Here is a 21,502-nt window from a genome sequence, read left to right on the forward strand (position 1 = left end):
AATGCGGAATGAATACGTAACGAACTCGTATATGAACTGCGTGTATAATTTGAACGAGCAGCGTGGTGAAGACTTGCAGATGTCATCGCGATAGACATCATACTATTTTGGGTGCTGTATTCACTTCATGCTAAAGTTTTGTTTTGCTGTTGATTACAATCACAAGTTTATTTTCGTTGTTTTGTTCGTGTGAAGTGTTCAAATTGTTGTAGTTGAATTATTTGGTGACAGTAGTGAACTCTTTGTTTCAGTGTATAGCAAATTTTAAATTTACAGTTTTCCAAAAAATCATTCAAATTGTTAATTAAATAACAGATTTATTATTTTAGTAAAAATTTCAGCGTCTGTTTTGAGGAAATTGTATGGAAGTCACCATCAATATACAAAGAATGCTTTTTTCAATGTTTGCAATGTTTTTATTCGTGTATAGTTTTACCAAAAATTACCTTCCAACGATTTTTTGACTGTTTCCAGCAAGAACCATGACTGCTGTCTTCTGTTTGTCCGCCATCAAACCTAAACTTTTCGAAAAAAACTATTTTTTTGCATATATGGAAAATAAAATATCTAGTAATCGTAACCAGTTTGCCATAAAACTTATCAAAATGTTACCTCGATGACCTGTGTCACGCTAGGGCCAGTACTTACCAACCGGCGCCAGCAGTGGAACCCCATTACCTGTATTCTTGCTTCCGGTAGCTGAATCCGTTCCGACAGCCGTTCCCTCGCAAACACATCCGGATAGTGGGTCCGCTCGAATTCTGCTTGGTGGAAGAGAGCCCCAAGTTAAACAATTTGATTCAACACTGGCAAATCGAGAACGGGAACGCGCAGAATCTGCGCCATCGATCACCCGGATTGGTCTAGTTACCTCTTTCTAGATTTTCGATCTGCTCGTTGGTAAAGGAAGTTCGATTACGTTGCAATTTCCGCTTCAGCTTCAGCCGAAGCTCCGAATCCTCGTCGTCCTCGGATGAATACTTGTCGCTCATTTCCTCTGCACAACAATTGACTGAATTTGAGAATCGGACGCCATTGATTAAGGAAACTAGATTTCGCTTAGCTTACCTGGTTTAGATTGCTGGGGATCAGTAGGACTCTTCAGAGTTAGATGTGAGATTGGATGTGAAGAAAAGTTAAATTGACCTCCGCCAATATTTTGGCACCAGGTCCAGTGACTGCTTGTGTTATTGAATAGTTTAATCTTTTCGTAAACTGTATCATTGTTTTGGGTAGATGTTTCCTTGTTTGAGGCCAAATTACGCAGTACTCGATTAATCGAAGAAACCTGAAACGATCGAATGTTTGAAAGATCAAAGTTTTGATTCGATTATTCAACACCTTTGACTTACACTGGGAATATTATCATTATTACAAACACCCTCCGACAAAAGTCTGTCCCGAATCTCCCAGGCAAAAATACTGGGACATTCGGCCTTGTAGTCGGAAATCTTGGAAACCACGGCAGCGGTAGCCACCCTCGGTTTGCTTCCGCCGATCGCTCTCGGTTTGATTGATCCGGTCTCGTAGTACCGACCCAAAATTTTACTAACGCATCCATTGGAAACCTGTAGAATACGGGAAATGTCACACGGTCTGGCACCGGAATGGGCCAGTTCCACAATCTTCTGTCGCGTTGAGTCCGGAAGTGGACGCCCGTTCACGTAAACACCACCCAACTGATTGATGCCGCTGTGACCGGACGCATTACAGCCGAAGATCGAATTGACACTCTGAATGTTGCTCTGGATTTGCATCTTTGCTGTCGACGAAAAGAAGAAAAAAAAACACTGCCGATTAAATCTTTGCGCTACCCAGCATGGGAGGAAAATTTTCAAATTATTAACGGTTGACTACACAAAATCGATTTTTCGCAAAACCCTGCATTTTCACTGTTTTCGGACTGTAGTGTGTAAGTTTAGGTATGAATTTAGTTATTTCAAATGATTTTGTAGTGAAAACAAGTAATTTCAAATCGAAAACATTAAAAAATAGAATCTAACTTTTGTTTGAGAATCCCGCCCAACTCAACCGGAACCGACTTACCTTGTGCCAAGGCGAGCTGCAAATGTGCTTGCTGGCTAGTCTACATGCAGGAGGATACACCTACTGGTACAACCCTGCGCATGTGTAACGCACATGCCCACTGATGACACCCTGATTGGCGGGCACATTTCACGACGGCGTACCATTTCGTTTGTGAGAAAGGGAAGAAAGTGTGAACAAAGAGTACAACCAAAGACTCTTCATTTCATAGTGAAATTTTCCTCCAGCAGAAGCAGAAGCACAGAAGAAGTTGTCCCCGTCACGAAATAGCAGGTGCAATTTTGGTGCCAGTGTTCCCCCACGGAAAAGTAGTGCAATCGGCCAATGACGGTCTAGCGGTACAAAAGTGCATATCAAATAGTGGATTCCAAGGCAGGTTTAGTGCAGAATTTACGGTGAAAAGTTCGCTCGTTCAACTATTAGTAGTAACTAGTGCTTGGTGAAAAATTCCTCCCCCCCCTCGGGTTTCACGGCTCTGTCCCCTTTGGAGAGGAAGCCATCTCCCGTGCTGTGAGTTTGTGCGATTAGTCTCGGGTGAAGGTGATGCGGGCAGCCCCAAGCTGAGAAAATACTAAAACATGCTTTTATTTATTGTTCTTTCCAAACCAGACGGCTGAATGCGATTAATTCCTTTCGATTGGTAACTGTAAATTTGGCCCTTCCGAAGAACTGAAGAAAAGAATGAAATATAGTTTCGCAGTTCTGAAAAACTAACCAAACCTGTAGTTTTGAATTAAAACAACTTGATACTGTCAATTCAATGTTCGTATTCTGTTAGCACATCTAACACACATAAATAACAATTCTACGGCGCTATTTGCTATAAATTCCGGCTTAAACCACGACGAAACGTATCCGAAAAATTACATTATTTTACTATTCATACATTTTATATATATGTTTCAGAATCAATTTTTCCTTATAACAATGGCGGATGCGCAAACAATTGAATTCCCGGCTGGTCTATTATCGATTTTTCCGCAGCGCAGCCAACAATGGCTGGCAAGAGGAAAAGACAATGTTCTGGTGCTAATCGGCATCAGTTGACAATTTCTTGTTATTTTATTATTCTTCGGTGCAGATGTTTGAAGTTGTTTCAAACTAACTGAAAGACTGTATTTCTGAGTAGGTTTCATACTTGCATCAGTGATTCTAAGTCGAAATCAGAAATTATCGATTTCAATGATTTCATCCTGATTCTATGTCGAAGCATCAGATTTTTTCCCAGCCAACTCGTCTGGAATTTGATTTGGAACTATGTGTGAATTTCGAATCAGCTGCAACAACTGATTCTGTATCGATCCGAGTCGGCATCAATTTGGAAATGATACTGAACTCCGAATCAAAAAGCAGACGAGTTAACAGGGACGTAGCTAAGTTTCGTTATGTGTTCAACAAATTGTTGAGTAAAAGTAACTACTAATTACTAAATTGTTTAAGAAACAAATATTAGTTGGTTTAAAACAAATTTTAACTGACAATTTCGAAGCCAGCAACATTTATTTCTTATATGAATTCTAATTTTTATTGTCCCACGCTAAATGGCCGTTTCTCTTTGCTTACTTTTTCTTTAGCGAATTGTCAGATTAATTTTATATTTCATGCTTAACTCTTTGCACAACATTCATCTCAATTTTACAAGGCTTAGATTGATGTTGAAAACTTTGAAGAGGGGCTCTCATTTGAAGTTATGCCCGGTTGTCGTGAAACAATCGATATATTTATTAAACTTTACATCGAATAAAGACTTGATCCTTTAAATCACAGTAAGAAATCAAATGGATGTATTTCAACCATCGAACAACATACAACGAACAATCGCACAACATGGAATTTGCCTATATGAAGCGATTTTGAAATACTTTGATTTGACTTCTTATTGGAAGAATGCCGTCCTTTTAAATGAATAGATTAGATGATTTCATGGTTAAATGGGGGTTGAGTTTAGCTGTTGAAATAAGAATTCTCAACAGCTAACTCTTAATCACCAACATAAACATGTTTCGTAGAATCTTTTCATAATAAATAATCAAACTTTTATGTATTGTACTTAAACCAATCTCGAAATCATTTGAATGGAGATTTCGTCATTACTATCCTTACAAGTGCCCGACATAACTTGGTAATATTGACATTACTGGCTCTCGTGTAAGATCACCTTATCATTTATATAGCACTTTCCAATAGGATTTTGTTTCAAAAGTTCAGCATGATTTCCAAATGGATTCCGAATCAGATGCAACAACCGATTCCGAACCGATACGAATAGGAATCGTTTGTTGCATGTGATTCGGAATCCTTTTGTTGGAAATCATAGTAGATTCCGAATCAAATTCTAGATGAGTTGACTGAGGAATTCCATTCCGACTCCAACTACGAGTTAGTTGTTGCAGAAAATTTGAAATTTATTTGGAAGTCATAATGAAATCGGATACAATTTTAGAACACAATCGGTTTGATTCGGCTCGGTTTAAAATTATGACAAGGTGCCTCTAGGATCGAGTTTATCAACTGGTTAAATCGTTTGACATTTGATTGGGAATTCTAATTGGGTTTCAAATCAAATACTACAACGGATTTCAACTCGGAAACGTTTCACTTAGAAAAATCCTCACTTCAATGCCATGTGAAAAGGTATGTGAATTTTATCCACAGAACTTTTCTTGTAATACTTATGTGAAGTATAGATGGCAGAGAATGAACGCATGAACTCTTAGTCTACATTTATATCACGAAATATCTACGTGATTATTTTCGTCGATTCTATAGAATGATTTTGTGAAATTTACACGAAGTTTATTTAAATTGTACTGTAAAATTACTTTCATCTGAACTTCCTCTTTACCATAATTTTACTTTTTTTTTTATTCAAGAATATAATGTTTAAGGCTCACTGCTTAAGCTCATAATTTTACTTTATAGTCATATTATTTTCATGTAATTGTTACAAAGTTCTATATTGAATCTTAATAATGTATATTGATACTAAAACTAATAAATTACACAGTCTATTGGAATTAACATAGCGATAAAATTTTTTTCGCACGCAGATATTCTATAAATTTTACATTTAAATGACATAACATTTCGTTGCTGTTGGATCAAAATCTTCATTGCTAAGAATTTTTTCTCTTCCACCGATGGATACCTTGAATTAATTGAAAATACACAGTTCGTTGTTATTTTGATATAATTTTCAGTTATGGGAGGTATGAATTGAACAAACATCACATCCTAAGTAACATTTAGAATGCCTTATGGTTCTGATTATAATTTATAAGAGTTTTGTGATTGTTTCTGCAATCACTATAACAACTATAATAAGTGCTTCTTTTGACAAGTAATTAAATAGTGTTCAAAGTAAATTTATTTATTATAGTATGAGTAATATAAGAAAGGCATAATTACACCACTAGGAGGTTTTTACATTGAATATATATCCTTTCTTTTTGAGAAAGGCATGGTGACTATTGTTTCTCTGAGATGGCTCAACCTATTTTAACAAAATTAGATTCAAATAATAGGTTGTACGGGTCGTATAAATATCTTTTGAATTTTTCCGAATCCAACTTTCGGACTTACATTGAATTTAAAGAGTGTGTTTCAATAAGTAATGACATGAATAGGTACCAATTTCTTCAAACTAGTCAGTTAATCCTATTTTAGAACACATGTTAGTTAATATACAAACTAATTCGTTTGTGCTATACTAGTCTTCGATTTCCGGTTCTAGGAACAGAGGAAGTAATGGTCAAAAACTTCAAAAGGAAACTCATATTTCTGTATAAAATGTTCGAAATGACGAAATTCTCTTTCGATTATTGCGAAACTATCCCGTTTTTCCGGGAATTTCTTCAATGCAGATTAAAAGCTTTAGTAATTATTATCTGTAAATGCCTGAAGAGAAGGATTGCTTATAGTACCGTAATAATCGAAAGAGAAAGTAAACAAAGAGAATCTCTCATTCTTACATTCGTTGTTTTGAACATTTTATGCAGATTTTATCAAGCCCAACTATTTCGTCGGATACGCCTCGATTAAATTCTGATACTACAAACAAGAAAAACAATTTTTGATCCGGAATTAAACAATTGTAAAAAAAAATTGGAAAAATTTGCAGCTTCTTTGATTAAAAACCTACCACTTCGATCTCTGGTGATACCTTTCTCTAAGAAATATATATTACTGCAGTTTATCACTCTTGCATGGAAGCACAAACAAAGGATTTACTAAAACTCACAATGAAATATATTTTACCTGATGGGAATAAAGTTCCAAATATATTTTACACCAGAACAATACTAAAAGCATACAATTTTACACCAGAACAAAATAAAAAAAACGATTTTTTTTCTTTTTCGCAGCTGAACACGGCGCCGTTTTTTCACTTTTTGTTTTCTTTTCCACACATCCAAAGCTTATTTTTATTCTTCTACAGCCGCTACACGCATCTCGAAAAATGATAAAAAATAAACCTTCAATTTCGCCTTAAATATAACCATTTTATCACTAATATTTTTTTTTCATATAAATAGTTAGAGCAAATTCAGCAGCTACCCGCTTGTGAGGAATTCTGGCAACCCTCAGATGGCTGGCTGCATTCCGGCAGCTGCCAAAATTGCGAAATTGCGTCATTATCTCGCCGTATGTGTCTTGTTTATTTCTCTTATTCCTTTTTTTTTAATTCGACTTCATTGGATGTTCGTCAATTCCGCATGTGCATACAAAAAACGAATCTTGAGACGAGTTAAATGAGATTGAAATATTGGTATGTTTGGTATTGAGAAAGCACTGTTATTGGCAATAATATTTTTCTTAATTATTATTATAAAGTGCAAAAATTTATTGCCTTTCGAATGACTTTTTAATAAAAATAATGAAACCAACACGCTACAAATGTAGAACCGATTCAAAACGGTTCTGCCAATCTTGTATGGCAAAAATCTGACAGAAACAGTACCGTTAATAACCGCTAGGCGAAATTCTCTGCCGGAAACGGTTGTTGCATTGTTGCCAGACTTTTGCCGAAATTCTGGCAGAATTCCGGCAAAAATGGCTGGCAAACATAGCCAGCCGTCTGGCGGGAATTCTGCCCGCCGCGTACAAGTGGGTAGAAGTTGTATATGGAAGATCTATAATAGAGCAGAAACTAGAACAAACGTATCCCCAGCAAGCCGTTCTAGTTTTATTTATTCGACCAGTTCTTCTGTCCAATTTAAAACTGGTCTACTATGCCGTTCTATTTTTTGTATATTTGAAACACGAGTAAAACACTGCTGGGGCGGCTAGTTTTTCTTGTTATAAAATTCAGATTTAAATTTTGTAACTAACATAAATTATGCATCTAGAACTAGAACACTACTGAATATTCCCTTAGAAGTTAGTCAAAAATGGTTATGTTTTTTTCAGCGTGTAGTTCATAATGATTTCTAATTGGATTTCAAATCAGCCGGCTATGCCGGATTCCGAGACGGAATCGATTGTTGTACCTAAATTAGAATTCATTTGAATTCCAATGAATTCCAAATCAAATGCCTCTGACATAACAACCCTGTAAGAAATAAACGTCCGGAAGTCCTCAGTTTTCGACAGCTAGATTAGTTCAATGAATTTGACAGGCAAGAATCCATTGATGAACCATTTTCAATGTGAGACGCTGGTATTTTACGGGAATATTTTGCAAATTCCTCATTACATATTTTTGCCTTTCTCATATAGAAAGGTTATGCAATCACTGTGGAAACCGACTTTTGAACCGTTTCATATACGAGTACGCAAAATGTCTGTGTGTGTATGTGCGTATGTGTGTATGTAACGTTTTTTTGCACTTACTTTTCTCGGAGATGGCTGAACCGATTTTTACAAACCTAGATTCAAATGAAAGGTCCTATACAAAATTCCTGAGTATTATTTGGATCCGACTTCCGGTTCCGGAATTATGGGGTAAAATGTGCAAAAAATTGTGAAAATAAGTGCACTAACTTTTCTCATAGATGGCGCGACCGATTTGCACAAACTTAGGTTCAAATGAAAGGTCTGTGGTCCCATACGTAAATCGGATCCGGAAATATAGCGTAAAGTGTGTTAAAAATTTTATACCATCACTGCAAACGGCGAAAACCTGTAAACAGTTTTCAAAATCGACCTCAAATCTTCTCTAATTGATAGCTTTTATCAGTAGACGGTCAAACAAACCGATTTCGGTTATTCTTTTAAGAATGGATGAAAATTATTTTATCAACTAACACTTCAGACAACTTTAAAATTGATTTATTTGTGGTTATGTCATTCAACTGAAAATGTTATCATAAATTGATGATCATAATTCCGATGGAAGCACACATTACTTATTCGGAATGAATTTCGAATGAATTTCGCCTCCAATCACTCAGCAAAAATCGTATCCGAATCATATGACCGTCTTATGAAGTCATGAAAAATTTTATTCCAAAATAACTGAACCTGAAATTTCTGAAAAGATTCCGAATCAGATGCAACAACCGATTCCGAACCGACCCAAATCGGAGTCGGTTGTTGCATATGATTAGGAATCATACTGGATACCAAATCAAATTCCAGACGAATTAATTGGGCATTTTTTAAACTCAAAAATTAGTTTTGCTTTAAATTGGTAATAAATAAGTAGCTGAAAACCTGACTTTTATAACACTCTAGTTTACGCCATCAATTTACACTTTATAGCTAGAGGATTTTTGCAAAGGTATGCATTTTTGTTGGTTTTCAGCAAATTTGCTTAGCAGTTTTTAACGGTTTTGTTTCGGTCAGATTCTTGCCATACAAGATTAGCAGAGCCGTTTTGAATCGGTTCTACATTTTTAGCATCTTGGTTCTATTTTTTTAAAAGTACATATAAAACCCTCTCAGCAGGCCGTTCAATTTTGTTGATTTTTGAGCCCTTGTTGAACGATATATTGCACGAAATATTCGTTCAATTTGCTGGAACGGTTTGTTGTTGTTTTTTCTCTTGCAAAAATAGAATGAAAATTAAGTGTTACCTTTCCATAGAAAGAAAATTTGTTGTTATTCTACGTGAAGTAGAAGTATTGTGCAGGTATGTATTGTTAGTTTAAACAAATAAATGGAAGAAACTTCAGAAATTCAGCAGTAAAACTAGTCCAACGGGGCTCCAACTCCTCATGTTAAAAATGGCTCAACAATGGACCTCTGTCTGCCGGGTTTGTTGAACGAAAAAAATGGCATTCGGTCCAACGGTCTGTTTCAAAATCGGCAAACGAAGGTCCCGTGTTGGCCTCCCGTTGAACGATTGATTGGACTTTCATTGGACCAATGATCCAACATATTGGACCAATGAAGGACCACCGTTGAACGTTTTTTTCTAATTGGGAAGGGAATAAGGAATTGCCCTTCATATATACTAATTATGGAAAATATTATTGCCAATAATTTTTTTCTTTCTCACTACCAAACATACCCATATTTCACGCAATTTCACCGGGACAATTTTGACAGCCAGCCTTCTGACGGTTGCCAGAATTTCTCACAAGTGGGCTCTAGCTCACTATGATTCAGAAATTGTAGAAGTTCCTGTCTCTAGTTTGTTTGTTTCTGATTTGAAACATCATAGTGAATAGACGCAATACCAATACATTTACAGAAATATATAGAACAGATTTGAAATCTTCGCGTTGAGATCATCAAGCTCGAGTTTTATTTTTGACAGTTTTAAATTATACGACAGTCTGGCATTTTAGAACAGATATTCATCACCGCGTTGCTAATAGTCTAAGTATGAACAATCAAATCCAGGGATGGAAATGATTGTATTTTTGCTTGGTAATAAGAAAACATTATAATCGGAAGCGATGCAGTATATAAATGTATTGCAAGTAGCAATAACTTTATGTCTGTCTAGTGGTTTGTGTTGAACTGCAGGTGGCATAACAGTTCAATATAAACTGTTATGTACTGACGAGTATAAGACTAAACGTAAAGATAATGGAATCGATTTTGTTTTGTAGACTTTTGGCGAACATCTATATCAGCTTCATACAAGCGGGCGGGTATTAACACATGGATCAATAAGTCCCGAGACTAAAGCAGAGATGGCGCTCGTAGTAAACCAGTAACCACGTCTTTCTAGAGTACTAACCTTTGCTTGAAACGGGTCAAAATTTTAAGTCGATCCGACCAGAAACAGCTGAGTTATCGAGGTTGGAGTAAAGTCGTTTTGTAGTTTGTTTAAAAAATGGAAAAAAACTGAGTTTCGTGTTTTGATAAAACATTGTTTTTTAATGGGTAAAAACACCGTGCAAGCGAAACAATGGACTGAAAAAAGCAACGATTTGTCGGTGGTTCGCCGAGTTTAAACGTGGTCGTACCGACACAAATGACGCGGAACGCTCGGGTAGACCTGTGGAAGCCGTTACACCGGAAAATGTGAGTGAAGTGACAAAAATTATGATGAAAGATCGTAAAGTGAAGCTCCGTGAGATTTCTGAGATGACACAGATATCATATGGAAGTGTATTTACTATCCTTCATGAAAAATTGAGCATGAAAAAGGTTTTTTCCAAGTGGGTGCTGCGATTGCTTTCGATGGAACAAAAACAGCCTGCCACAAGTCGTTGAAAACAATGGCGAAATTGAACGAATTGGGCTTTGATCTGCTTCCTCACCCCCCATACTCGCCAGATTTAGCCCCCAGTGATTACTGGCTCTTTTCTGATCTTAAAAAAAATGCTCCAGGGAAAAAGATTTGGCTCAAATGAGGAGGTCGTCGCTGAAACTGAAGCTTATTTTGCAGCGAAAGATAAATTTTTTTATAAACATGGTATTGAACAATTGGAAAAACGTTGGAACCACTGTATCACCTAAAAGGTGATTATGTTGATGAATAAAAAAATTTTTGCAAAAAAAAAGTTCTTCCTATTGTTAGTCTCGGGACTTATTGATCCATGTGTTATTGGTTTCGTTTCACCCGGAAGACTGACGTTTTTTATTGTGTTTTGTTAGAGCAAAAGAGTGATGCAAATATCAAAACAAGGAGCTCAGCGATTGCCCGACGCATTATTGAACGCTTTTATGCCAATGTTGGCTCAATTATACCGATGGCTTTTATGGTTGGCGCGATTGGTGCAAACGGTCTTAAATGATAAGATGATGGCCCGATCGCAGTGGTACGATTGAACCGATATCGTGCTCAATCGGTCCGATGCGGCTCAAACAAAATTAACTGGGATTTCACATGATTAGGAATTCACAGGGATGCCAGATTCACAGATTATTCAGTGTTTCGCAGATTTTCAATTTCTCTGCACAGATTTAAACAATGACACAGATTTTTACAGATTTCTGAAATCGATCAAAGATTTTCACACATTTCTGAAATTGCTAGGGAAAACTGAGAGAAAATAAATATCCTACAGAGCGGTTGGAGGTAGCGAAACCATTTTTTGCTCACCAAAATGATTCCGATTAGCTATTATTTTACGGTAAACGTTCACAGATTTTTTTGACAGTTTCTTGGCTTGCTCACAGATTTCCAAATTCGAACGACTTAACAGGGTAACTTGATATATTTTATTTGGACAATCGAGCCTTAAAACGACGATATTCAGAAACGAGCAGTCGAATAATACCTCTTTTTCCAGTATAAGTCGGGAAGAGAATGCTATTCGTAGCACATTGTACCTTCCAAATCCTAAAAATAGCGATGAATTTCTGACACATCTCCAAATTCCTTATAACAGAAGTACACAAATAACTTTTCTCGCATTTAAATTTCTATGCTCCCAATTCCTATTTGTTTTGATTACTCAACCAATCCAAATTCCAATAGATTCATAGTCTTGTTACTTCATATCGATGATCGAATCGATTCCAGAATGATCGTCATTCTCATGCGCACTGCCGATCATTCTCACTACCTGCTCTAATAAACCTTTTCATTTTTCTTCCGAACTGTTGGATATCGTCTAATGCAGGTAACTTCGTGCCAATTACGCCACGGAACGCACGGTTCCGGTCACCTTTGAGTGCCATGTCGTCGAAACGTAAATCACCACCGAACAAACTGTCCAACGCCTCGTCGCCAACGGCCGTTCAGGTTGAGAAGAATAATTTCAAGAAGATTTCACTGAAAAACGAAGATCTAATTAAATCTTCCCCGGTCAAAGAACTGAACTGTGCATTCGACGCCAGTTTTTTATCGATGCAAAAAATGCAGGCCCAAATGGAGCCAAAGTTCGTGAAAAATGAACACAGCGAGTACATTATGAGTCACCATCCGCATCATCACCATCAGCAGCACCATCCGTTCGGAGGCTTCGGGGGTATGCCCGGAGGTCATCCGCTCATGATGGATGGAGATTTCCATCAGTTTAATTTGCCATTTCTCAATGTTGCCAGCTATATCTTGAAAGGATCGGATCCTACCATCGCCAAACACGATAACTACCAGCTGACAATGAATCTCGATAATCTTAACATTTCGAATAACCAACAAGAGATGCCGCTAGCGGCGCAACATCAACAGCAGCAGCATCAGTCACAGCAAACACCACCTCGTAAAGTAAACAATCTAATTTTGAATCATCTGAAATCAATCGTGGATAATTTTGACAGTTTGAACAATAATGTTAACGGTAAGTAACATAGCGATCGAATATGGTTATAATTTCATAGGTTTGACACGCACTGTTTAGAGAAAAATTCATGTACACCACCTCCTTCGGTGTCTCTGCCGCAATCACAACAACAACAACAACATCAACAACATGATTCGCCCCAAGTTAACAGCTGTCCGACTACCATGGGTCAACCCCCCGATGGAACAGTTCCCTTGCTGAACAACCACGATGCAGAGAAGGGTCAAAATTACGAAGGCTTCCGGACACGGCTGGACGAACGCATCAGCAATTTGCAGCTGAGTAAACGGGAAATAAATCTAATGAGGCTGAATTTAAGTCTGCTGGATTTTCCGAACGAAATCCCGCCGAGCCTTTTGAACAACAATCACACCAACAGCTACGAGCGGCCACCACCGGGGGAGGATCTTAATTGTAGCACCTCGCAGAATAATATGAATATCAAATTAATCAAAAGGTTAGCTTCGATGAAGGTTTAGGCATTTAGCTAAGGATTAACCATTTTTGTTAATTTCACAGAAGTTTCAAAGAGTCTCTCTACGAGAAGGAGAAGAACATCAACCGGTTGATCATGTATTTCACCATTTGGCGGGAGATGCTGCTGAAGGCGGAGTTTGTAAGGCTGCTCGAGTGCAGGCGGGCCTCTGAGAGTGGATTAAAACAATGGCGAAAGAACAAGCTCTGGAGTGCCAGGCGTGATACCGCGAATAATGTGATACTACCAATAGTTCCTTACTTCGCAGATCCTAATTCTATGACGGCATTGCTAACACACTGTTTCTTGTTTGTTTTCAGCTGAAAATCAATTATACTATCTGTGATACTATCAAAGTTTGCTATCGACCGCCGGACGTCACTGCTAGGTGATTTTGTTATGTTTGGTTTTTTTAAGACCACGAATATGTTTGTTTGAAGAAAAAAAATCTGACAATCTGAATTCAATTGACAACTTGACCCAGTAAACTCGTTTGGAATTTGATTCGGAATCCATTAGGAAATCATACTGAATTCCGAACCAAAATCCGGACGAGTTAACTGGGTACTTTTGATTGGCGACTGTCAAATGTTGGCCCATTGGGCTCCAGTCATAAGCTGAAAAGTTTTCAGGAAACTGACAGATATGAGCATTTATTGCTATGTCAATTGATGGGGAACTGCCAACATTTCGGATTGAATATTTCGAAATGTTGCCAACATTACGGATGAGATGTCGTCACTCTTATAAGTTATAAACACAATCACCCAGTCAACTCGTCTGGAATTTGATTCGGAACTCAGTATGATTTCCCAATGGATTCCGAATTAGATGCAATAACCGATTTCGACTCGAAATTCCAGACGAGTTGACTGGGAAGTTCCGGCATAGGCTTGGCTACCTGGCAGCCGTTCTGGTGTCACCAAGCATGGCAGATCACTTAAGCCAATTTGCCAAAATGGTAACTAATTTCGATTTTCACATTAACTTTTATTGGGAAAAAACTGAAGTCAATGTGATACACGCACTTGAAAAAGTGAATTGTGAGTGGTACATTCAATTCAAAGAAAACCGTAATTCAGAGTTAGAGTACCATTTAGTTTTGTTAATATATTAAATATATCAGAAGTGATCTACCGCTTCCATGCAGCTCAAATGAGACAATCGTATCCCCCAAGGATTTCGCCTCATCGGTACTGAGGGAGAAACGGCTGCCATCCGTTTGCCATACCGCTGGCAGCCAAAGTGACCAGAACCGCATGTCAAAATGTGCGTTCTTCTGTTTATTTTTTCGTTGATGAGTTTGTTTTTGGTTGGGAAATTGACTTCGGATCGAAGAATAAGACATCTGTCAATACTTTAACAAATACATTATTGATCAGCTAATCTGAATTCTATAAAAATAAAATGCGCTACCCTCACCATGATGTGAAACGAAAACAGTCAGTGAAAATGCGCGGGTTACGAGAAGACGGGCGAATGTCATTTTGACATTGACAACGTCATTGAATCGGTTCTGACAGTCGTCTGGTACCCATGGCTGCCAAGGTAGTTAAACGGTGATGATAAACACCTTTGCAGCTTTTTTCTCTGGGAATTATTCCACCTAGACGAATGTACGATTAAATAATTAAAAATATACTTCAGAACTCATAGTAATTCCCAAATGGATTCTGAATCAGAAGCAATAACCGATTCCGAACTGATCCAAGTTCTGAGCTCGGAAATTTCAGACGATTTAAGATTCAACCTACAATCTTGGAAGACGCAAAAGAAGTTTTCTTCGTTTTCGCTAGATAAATTCTCGAGAAGAACGTTCTTAGGCTGTGAACCATTTCGCGGTCAATTTGAACTTTTGGCTAAAATCTGACACTCGAGCGGTTAATTTGATGTTGTCAAAAATAACCCTGCTCGAGAGCATGGTTATTTTTGACAGATCGGTGGTTATTTTCCGACACTGATCTTGCGATGGAAATTCTAATATTTATTTTTTTGTTAGTTATTGAAGTTATTGCCGGTGGAAAATAAACCCAAATAACTTTCCGTCCGTCAAATTTTGAAATGGGCCGCAATTTTTGTTAAATTTAACTACTCGACACAAAATAACCACTCGAGTGTCAGATTTCAACCAAAAGTTAAAATTAACCGCGAAATGGTTCACAGCCCTAATCTACCTATAACAGCGAGATGATACCTTTTATAATCAATCCGCATGTATTTTTGCAAGAATATTCGTCGATGAGGTTAGTTTTGAAATAATTTTTTTGATCATTAGTAATAAAAATTTATGGTTTGTTCACATTTTTGGAAAATTTTCAGAATAAAATTTTTCCCTTAAAATTGGAAGAATTTGGTTTATTTATTCAATAACTCATTTAATAAAACTTTGGAAGAGGTTTGAGCCCAATCTAGAAAAATTCTTAAGTGATGTTTTGAAATTTCAGTCACATGCTACCCTGTAATTTCTGAAAATCGCACAAAACCATGATATAAACCCTCGAAGTGTGTTTCCTCTTTAGAACTTTTGGTTATTATTTATGATGCTTCCGGATCCGGTAATCAAAGACCAGCATAACCCAAAACGGTTCGTATGGCCATGAATTAACATGACGAACAAATTGGAATAGTTTTGAGTACAACTTTGAAGATTTTTTGGTACCCTTATCACTCGTAACTTCAGAATCGAACAAAAAACAGCAATTTTGTATGGGCCATAAGTTTTTGAAATTCTTCGTTAAAACAACCATTTGGCTCATCCATTCCCGATACTTTTGGAACCAGGATTTGGTGTAGCTGAAGCCCACATTATCAGTTGGGAATGGATTCAGAATCTAATCCGAATGGGCGAAACATTTTCAACCAGAATTCTATTAGGTTTTGCACGATGACGACAGAAATGAACTGTCGATGAATCAAGTTCATCTTTGACAGCTGCCGTGTGTTTGTTTTGTTTTGCGACTGCAAATTAAAAATTGAAAAATGACGGAAAAGTGCGTGTTAAAAACGTGTTCCACAATGAAAAGAGTTAAAAAGATTGCCCTGTATGCGTTTCCAGCTTCAAGGATCGATATTTGTATAAATCTGTTTAGTGTGAGGCAATTTACAATTTTTAAATTCTTCTTCTTTTCTGGTTGGCGTCACCTCACTTGAGATGACGCCGAATTGATGGCACAGCAACTAAGGCTATATTGCCAGTTAATTTTCGTTTATAGTCCAGTGGACTTTCTTTTCACTTGACTACAAGCGAAAATCTCGCTGTGTGGCTACGTCGAATCGTCAAAGTGCGGCTGAAAATCCTTTCTTTCTTGCGAAATACTCGAATTTTCTCCGGACTAACACGATGCAACGTGCTCACCCGTTGCATTTTTGTGAGGTTATGTCATGTTCGTGCAAAACCTAATATGGAATGAATGCGAAATCCAGTGCAACAACCGATTCCGAATGAATTTCGCCTCCAACCGATTGGCTCGGAATTGAATGAGAAGATGCGGACTGACTTGTCAATTGTCAGTTTATTTCAAAATAAAAAAATATATATAACTGAATGTATAAGTTTAAATCTTAAAGTTTTTCGAATATAGTAAATAGTAAATAACCAGTTCTTCTTAGAATCGCAGCATAATCAATAGCAATAATGAAATTCGCTGGAAAATTACAGAAAACCTTACCTTCGTCACCATTACACCTCTAGCTGGAGTGTAATGGAATGGCGTAAGTCGCCTAACTTTTACACTAACTCATTTATAAAATGAGCGAAAACTCAAAGACATTTATAATGTCACTGCTTTCAGTTGTCAGTTGAGTAAGAATTCATTATTCAATCCGATAACGAGAAGTGAAATGAAAGTGAAATTCACCTTGGAGATTGCAAGTCATTTAATTTAATTAGAAATTTTAGAAAAACAGTGTGATTATATTTGACAAAATCGTAGTGCGCTTCAAATAAAATTTTTGGGTTCCATCCGAGATCGAGAATCGTATACCGCTATAACTGAATTGAGTTTATTTGTTCATCGACTCACAAAATCTGCAAACCCGATTAATTTATGTGAAGTTCACATTTTTTACACTAATCACCCAGTATCTCCGGAACCGGAAGACGGAGCTGATTTAAAACAAAAACATTAAGTTTTTATGAGATCTTAAGATGTTTCATCTACGAGAAAAATGATAGACATTATTTTCATTTTTTCACGTCTCATTCTGTAGTTTCAGAACCAGAATTCAGATCCAAATGAAATTCAGAAACATTGTATGAAAACATAGGACCTTTTACATGTGTCACACATAGGCGTTTACTGATTTCGACGAACTGGCTCGAATGGTATATGGGTGTAAGAAGTTAAATCAATATTATTATGAAATTGTTATTACTGTCATCCTTCTAATATATATGTTCCTTCTCAAAAACATTCAATAGCGTTCAGGCTGACGAGGAGACCTTTCATTTGCGACTAGTTTGATAAAAATCGATCGGGTCAACTCTAAGATCTTTTTTGACAACACACGCGCGGACATTTGCCCAGTTCGTCGAGCTGAATCGATTGGTATATGACAGTCGATCCTCCAGGTCTTCAAAAAAATTTCTATACCTATTTTTCATATCAATAAAAAGGAAGGTGAAAAAATTAATTATTCAGAAAAGTAAACTAAATGAACTGACATTTCTTGTCTGAACGACAGTGATGAAGTTTGCTTTTGAGATTGGCAACAATGCCCGTTTTCCTAAGGGCATATCCAGGAGTGTTCTAGTTCTAGATGCAGAATTTATGTCAGTTTTAAAATTTAAATCTAGAAATTATAACAAAATAACTGGCAGCCCCAGCAGCGTTTTATCCGTTTCAAATAAAGAAAAAATAGAACAGCAGCGTATACCAGTTTTAAATTTGACAGTAGAACTGTTCGAATAAATAAAACTAAAACGGCTTGCTGGGGATACGTTTGTCTCAGTTTCATTTACCTTATAGACCACCCATATGAATCTTGCAGCTGCTGAATTTGCTCTAAGATTGTAAATTGCCCCTTATAACTGAAAAAGTTAATCAAAATAATTCCAAGCGGGACGCGTGCAGGTCCCAGTGGGTTTTGTCGAGCCCCGATTATCGGACCAACTGAGCACGATAGCGAATATTATCATGATTGACAAATGGATTTCGAATCAGGTGTAATAATCGATTTATAATCGGAATCGGTCACTGCATTTGATCATGAAACGTCGGACGATTTATCTAGGTTGCACAGAGAATCCTTTTTTATTTAGACTAGTAACTGAGTTTAGACCGAATTGAAATTTTGATTTTTTGATATTGGAATCGACTTTGTTGTTCGATTAAGAGAACAGACATCCAAGTAGTGATCTCAATGTGTGTAAGGAAACGATTTGCCCAAAGAGGCGCTTCGAGCAGCCCAGCCATCACTTACGCACTCGTACGCGGCTGACAGATTTCCCCCTAGGTAAAGGGCTACAGCAGCCAGAAATTTTTGTCTGTATTATGTCAGAATTTCGGCAAGAGTGTGGCTACAATGCAACAATCGTTTCCTTCAGAGAATTTCGCCTAGTAGTTATTAACGGTTCTGTTTCTGCCGGATTCTTACCATACAAAACTGACAGAACCATTTTGAATCGGTTTTACATTTTTAACGCCTTTGTTGTTATATTCTCAAAAAGAGTACATTTAGAATTGACGAATATCGAATGAAATCGAACAGAAAAATAAGAAGGAAGAGCGAGTTAGCCACACGCGCCCGGCGAGAGAATGACGCAATTTCGCCTGGCGAATTTTGACAGCAAACGAAATGCAGCCAGGCTTCTGCCTGTTGCCAAAATTTCTCACAAGCGAGTATGGGCTCTTAAGTACGAGATTTTCACAACTTTTTCCAATAATTTTGTACTAGCTTAGACGTCTGTTCTCTGTGGTTTGAATGCGATTTTAAAATATTTTTGATTGAAGCAGGTTTTGTGTGCTTTGTTTACCGAACCTTGATTTATGTATTATTTCAAATTATTCATACAAGAAACCTTGAGATTATGAATTGCTTACCTATATATCATGAACATCGAACTCTATCCAACTCGTAACTCTATTTTTCTAATTAAATATGTCCTTAAATATACATAATTGATGTGTTTTCCTCGACAATTTTTATTATCTCTCTGTTTGCATATAAAATACCGGCCCTTGTAAACATAAATTCCGGCAATTCACACTAAATATCATAACAAATGACTTAACTTGAAATTTTTCAAATAAATATTAATACTCAATTTTTCTTTTCCAAACAAAAACGCAAACAGGCTGAAAACAAAAAGTACAAATTCACAAACAATACCTCCAAATCAAACCTGGACCCGGCTAGTCTAATTCCAAGCAACTCGTCGGCACTGGGTACACCGCAACGCCAATCTCCGACGGCAACGGTGACAGCGGCATCGGTAACCAGACCGTCGGCCATATCACGAAGCATTCTGCAACCGAGTGTAACACCGGCGGCTTCAACGTCGACTTCCGGAGATTGCGATACACCGACCGGAGAGGAGACGACCGATGCCGACAACTGTATCCAGCGCTACCGTAATGTATTTCAGGCCATATCCAGTAAACCGCAGGAAACGCAGGTCAGTCGAGCGAATCCCCGGAAGAATGCTAGAAAACGACCTCCCGGTTTTCCGGACGATTTGTTGGCCGAGAAATGTTCGCCGGTTGATTTGCGTTCCGGGCCGACGACGCCGTCCTATGAAATTGACTACGAGAAAAAGGAAGACCAAAGATACCTGAAGGATGATGCACCGATCAACTTGAGCAAACGGAAGAACGACTACCGGGAGAGTCCAATGAGGGAACTTAACAACGGCAGCAAACTAATCGGAGGTATCTTCAATCACTGTGATCCGGACGAACTGAGCCAACGGATTGATGGTGCCGGGTTACCGCAGGCGGTTTCCTTGCTCGACAATGATCCTGAACGATACATGCTGAAACCGAAACGGGAACGGCTGGATCCGGAACCGAGCCTTTTCGATTACAAGCCAGATTCGTTGAAACCGAAACTCAGTCTGTATCAGTCACCTAGTCCTCATCATAGTCCGGACGAGAAGCAGTTGATGAACGATGCCGGATTCTCGCTCCCTCAACCATTTTTCATTAAAAACCCGGATGCTCACGGTACTTCGGTAAATCCACCGGGATTACCTGTACCCTTCAATAGCAGTGCCATGCTAGACAATATGAACCGCCATTTAATGCGACAGCAACAACAACAGCAGCATCAGCAACAAATGAGTGTTGGAATTCCACAGGGAAGCAGTAAGAAGGACAAATCCAACCAACTCAGTATCGATATGAACCCGGCGGACTTGAATACATCCAGGCGATCTGGGGCGGAGAAGAATCACATCAAGCGACCCATGAACGCCTTTATGGTTTGGGCCAAGGACGAGCGGCGCAAAATTTTGAAGGCCTGTCCGGACATGCACAATTCAAACATTTCCAAAATACTCGGAGCCCGTTGGAAGGCTATGACGAATCTAGAGAAACAGCCCTATTACGAAGAGCAAGCAAAATTGTCCAAACAACACATGGAAAAACATCCGGATTATCGGTATCGGCCACGGCCCAAGCGAACTTGCATCATCGACGGCAAGAAAATGCGTATCTCGGAGTACAAATGTCTGATGAAGAACCGCCGGCAGGAGATTCGACAGTTTTGGACCCGGGACTACGACGGATCCAGCGATCAGGGCAGCTGCCCTCTGAAGGAACCCGGGAAGGGAATAAAGAATGAGGCCATGTGAGAAAGCGCCGGGGTGGGGTGGCAACGGGATACAGTTTTTGATGGCTTTGGGATGTAAGGCGTGCTGTTGAATGAATGAGTAGGGTTGATGTTTGTTTTTTTGGAAAAAAATAAATGATTGGTTGAGAAAGGGCGTTATTTTAATCTCGTTCGATGACATGTCACATGTCCGAAGAAGTCTGTTAAGAAAGGGCATTTATACGGTAGCAAAACTATCAATAAAAGTCGAAATGGTGAAGAATGCTAACATCAAACACTGCTTCAGTCGATTTCATGGAAATGTATTCAAGTCGAAACCGATTTTTTTGCATTGAAATCAACGTTAGCTGACGTAACTTCAGTATATTGAACGAATAATAAGAGATTCATGACAATTTAGGTGTCCGAAAATTGTAACAGATATCCGTACAGACAACAAAATATCGCTGGTGATTTTAGGAAGTTCGTTGTTAAATTTAAAAATTTTCTGTACGGCTTAGTTTTGCAGAAAGAGTAAACTCTTATTTTAAGATCTTGAAAACTTTTATTGAAAAAGAGGTACTCAATTAATTTTTGAAAGGTT

At 37.9% G+C, this 21,502-nt stretch overlaps 2 protein-coding genes across 5 annotated transcripts; one reads left to right on the forward strand and one right to left on the reverse strand.

The window, feature by feature from the left end:
* Positions 1-393: 393 nt before the first annotated feature.
* LOC131426152 (paired box protein Pax-6) lies at positions 394-2,176 on the reverse strand. Of its 3 annotated transcripts, none has more exons than XM_058588620.1 (5): positions 2,047-2,176; positions 1,353-1,762; positions 1,069-1,288; positions 872-997; positions 394-761 (listed from the first exon to the last, which is right to left on the reverse strand). In XM_058588620.1, exons 2-5 carry the CDS (start codon positions 1,755-1,757, stop codon positions 601-603), a joined length of 912 nt encoding a protein of 303 aa, XP_058444603.1. In that variant the 5' UTR covers positions 1,758-1,762; positions 2,047-2,176; the 3' UTR covers positions 394-600. The 3 variants fall into 3 exon arrangements, with proteins under 3 accessions (XP_058444603.1, XP_058444602.1, XP_058444601.1); XM_058588619.1 differs by having other exon boundaries at positions 394-764; XM_058588618.1 differs by having other exon boundaries at positions 394-764; positions 872-1,012; positions 2,047-2,171.
* A 72-nt stretch (positions 2,177-2,248) lies between these two features.
* On the forward strand, positions 2,249-21,070 carry LOC131426151 (uncharacterized). 2 transcript variants are annotated; one of them, XM_058588616.1, is made up of 5 exons: positions 2,249-2,418; positions 12,012-12,671; positions 12,732-13,131; positions 13,194-13,386; positions 19,445-21,070. In XM_058588616.1, the coding sequence occupies exons 2-5, from the start codon at positions 12,068-12,070 to the stop codon at positions 20,939-20,941; spliced, it is 2,694 nt and encodes an 897-aa protein (XP_058444599.1). In that variant the 5' UTR covers positions 2,249-2,418; positions 12,012-12,067; the 3' UTR covers positions 20,942-21,070. The 2 variants fall into 2 exon arrangements, with proteins under 2 accessions (XP_058444599.1, XP_058444600.1); XM_058588617.1 differs by having other exon boundaries at positions 2,250-2,418; positions 13,194-13,290.
* Positions 21,071-21,502: the final 432 nt, after the last annotated feature.

The sequence above is a fragment of the Malaya genurostris genome, chromosome 1 (genome assembly GCF_030247185.1).
Source record: "Malaya genurostris strain Urasoe2022 chromosome 1, Malgen_1.1, whole genome shotgun sequence".
NCBI classification, from domain to species: domain Eukaryota; kingdom Metazoa; phylum Arthropoda; class Insecta; order Diptera; family Culicidae; genus Malaya; species Malaya genurostris.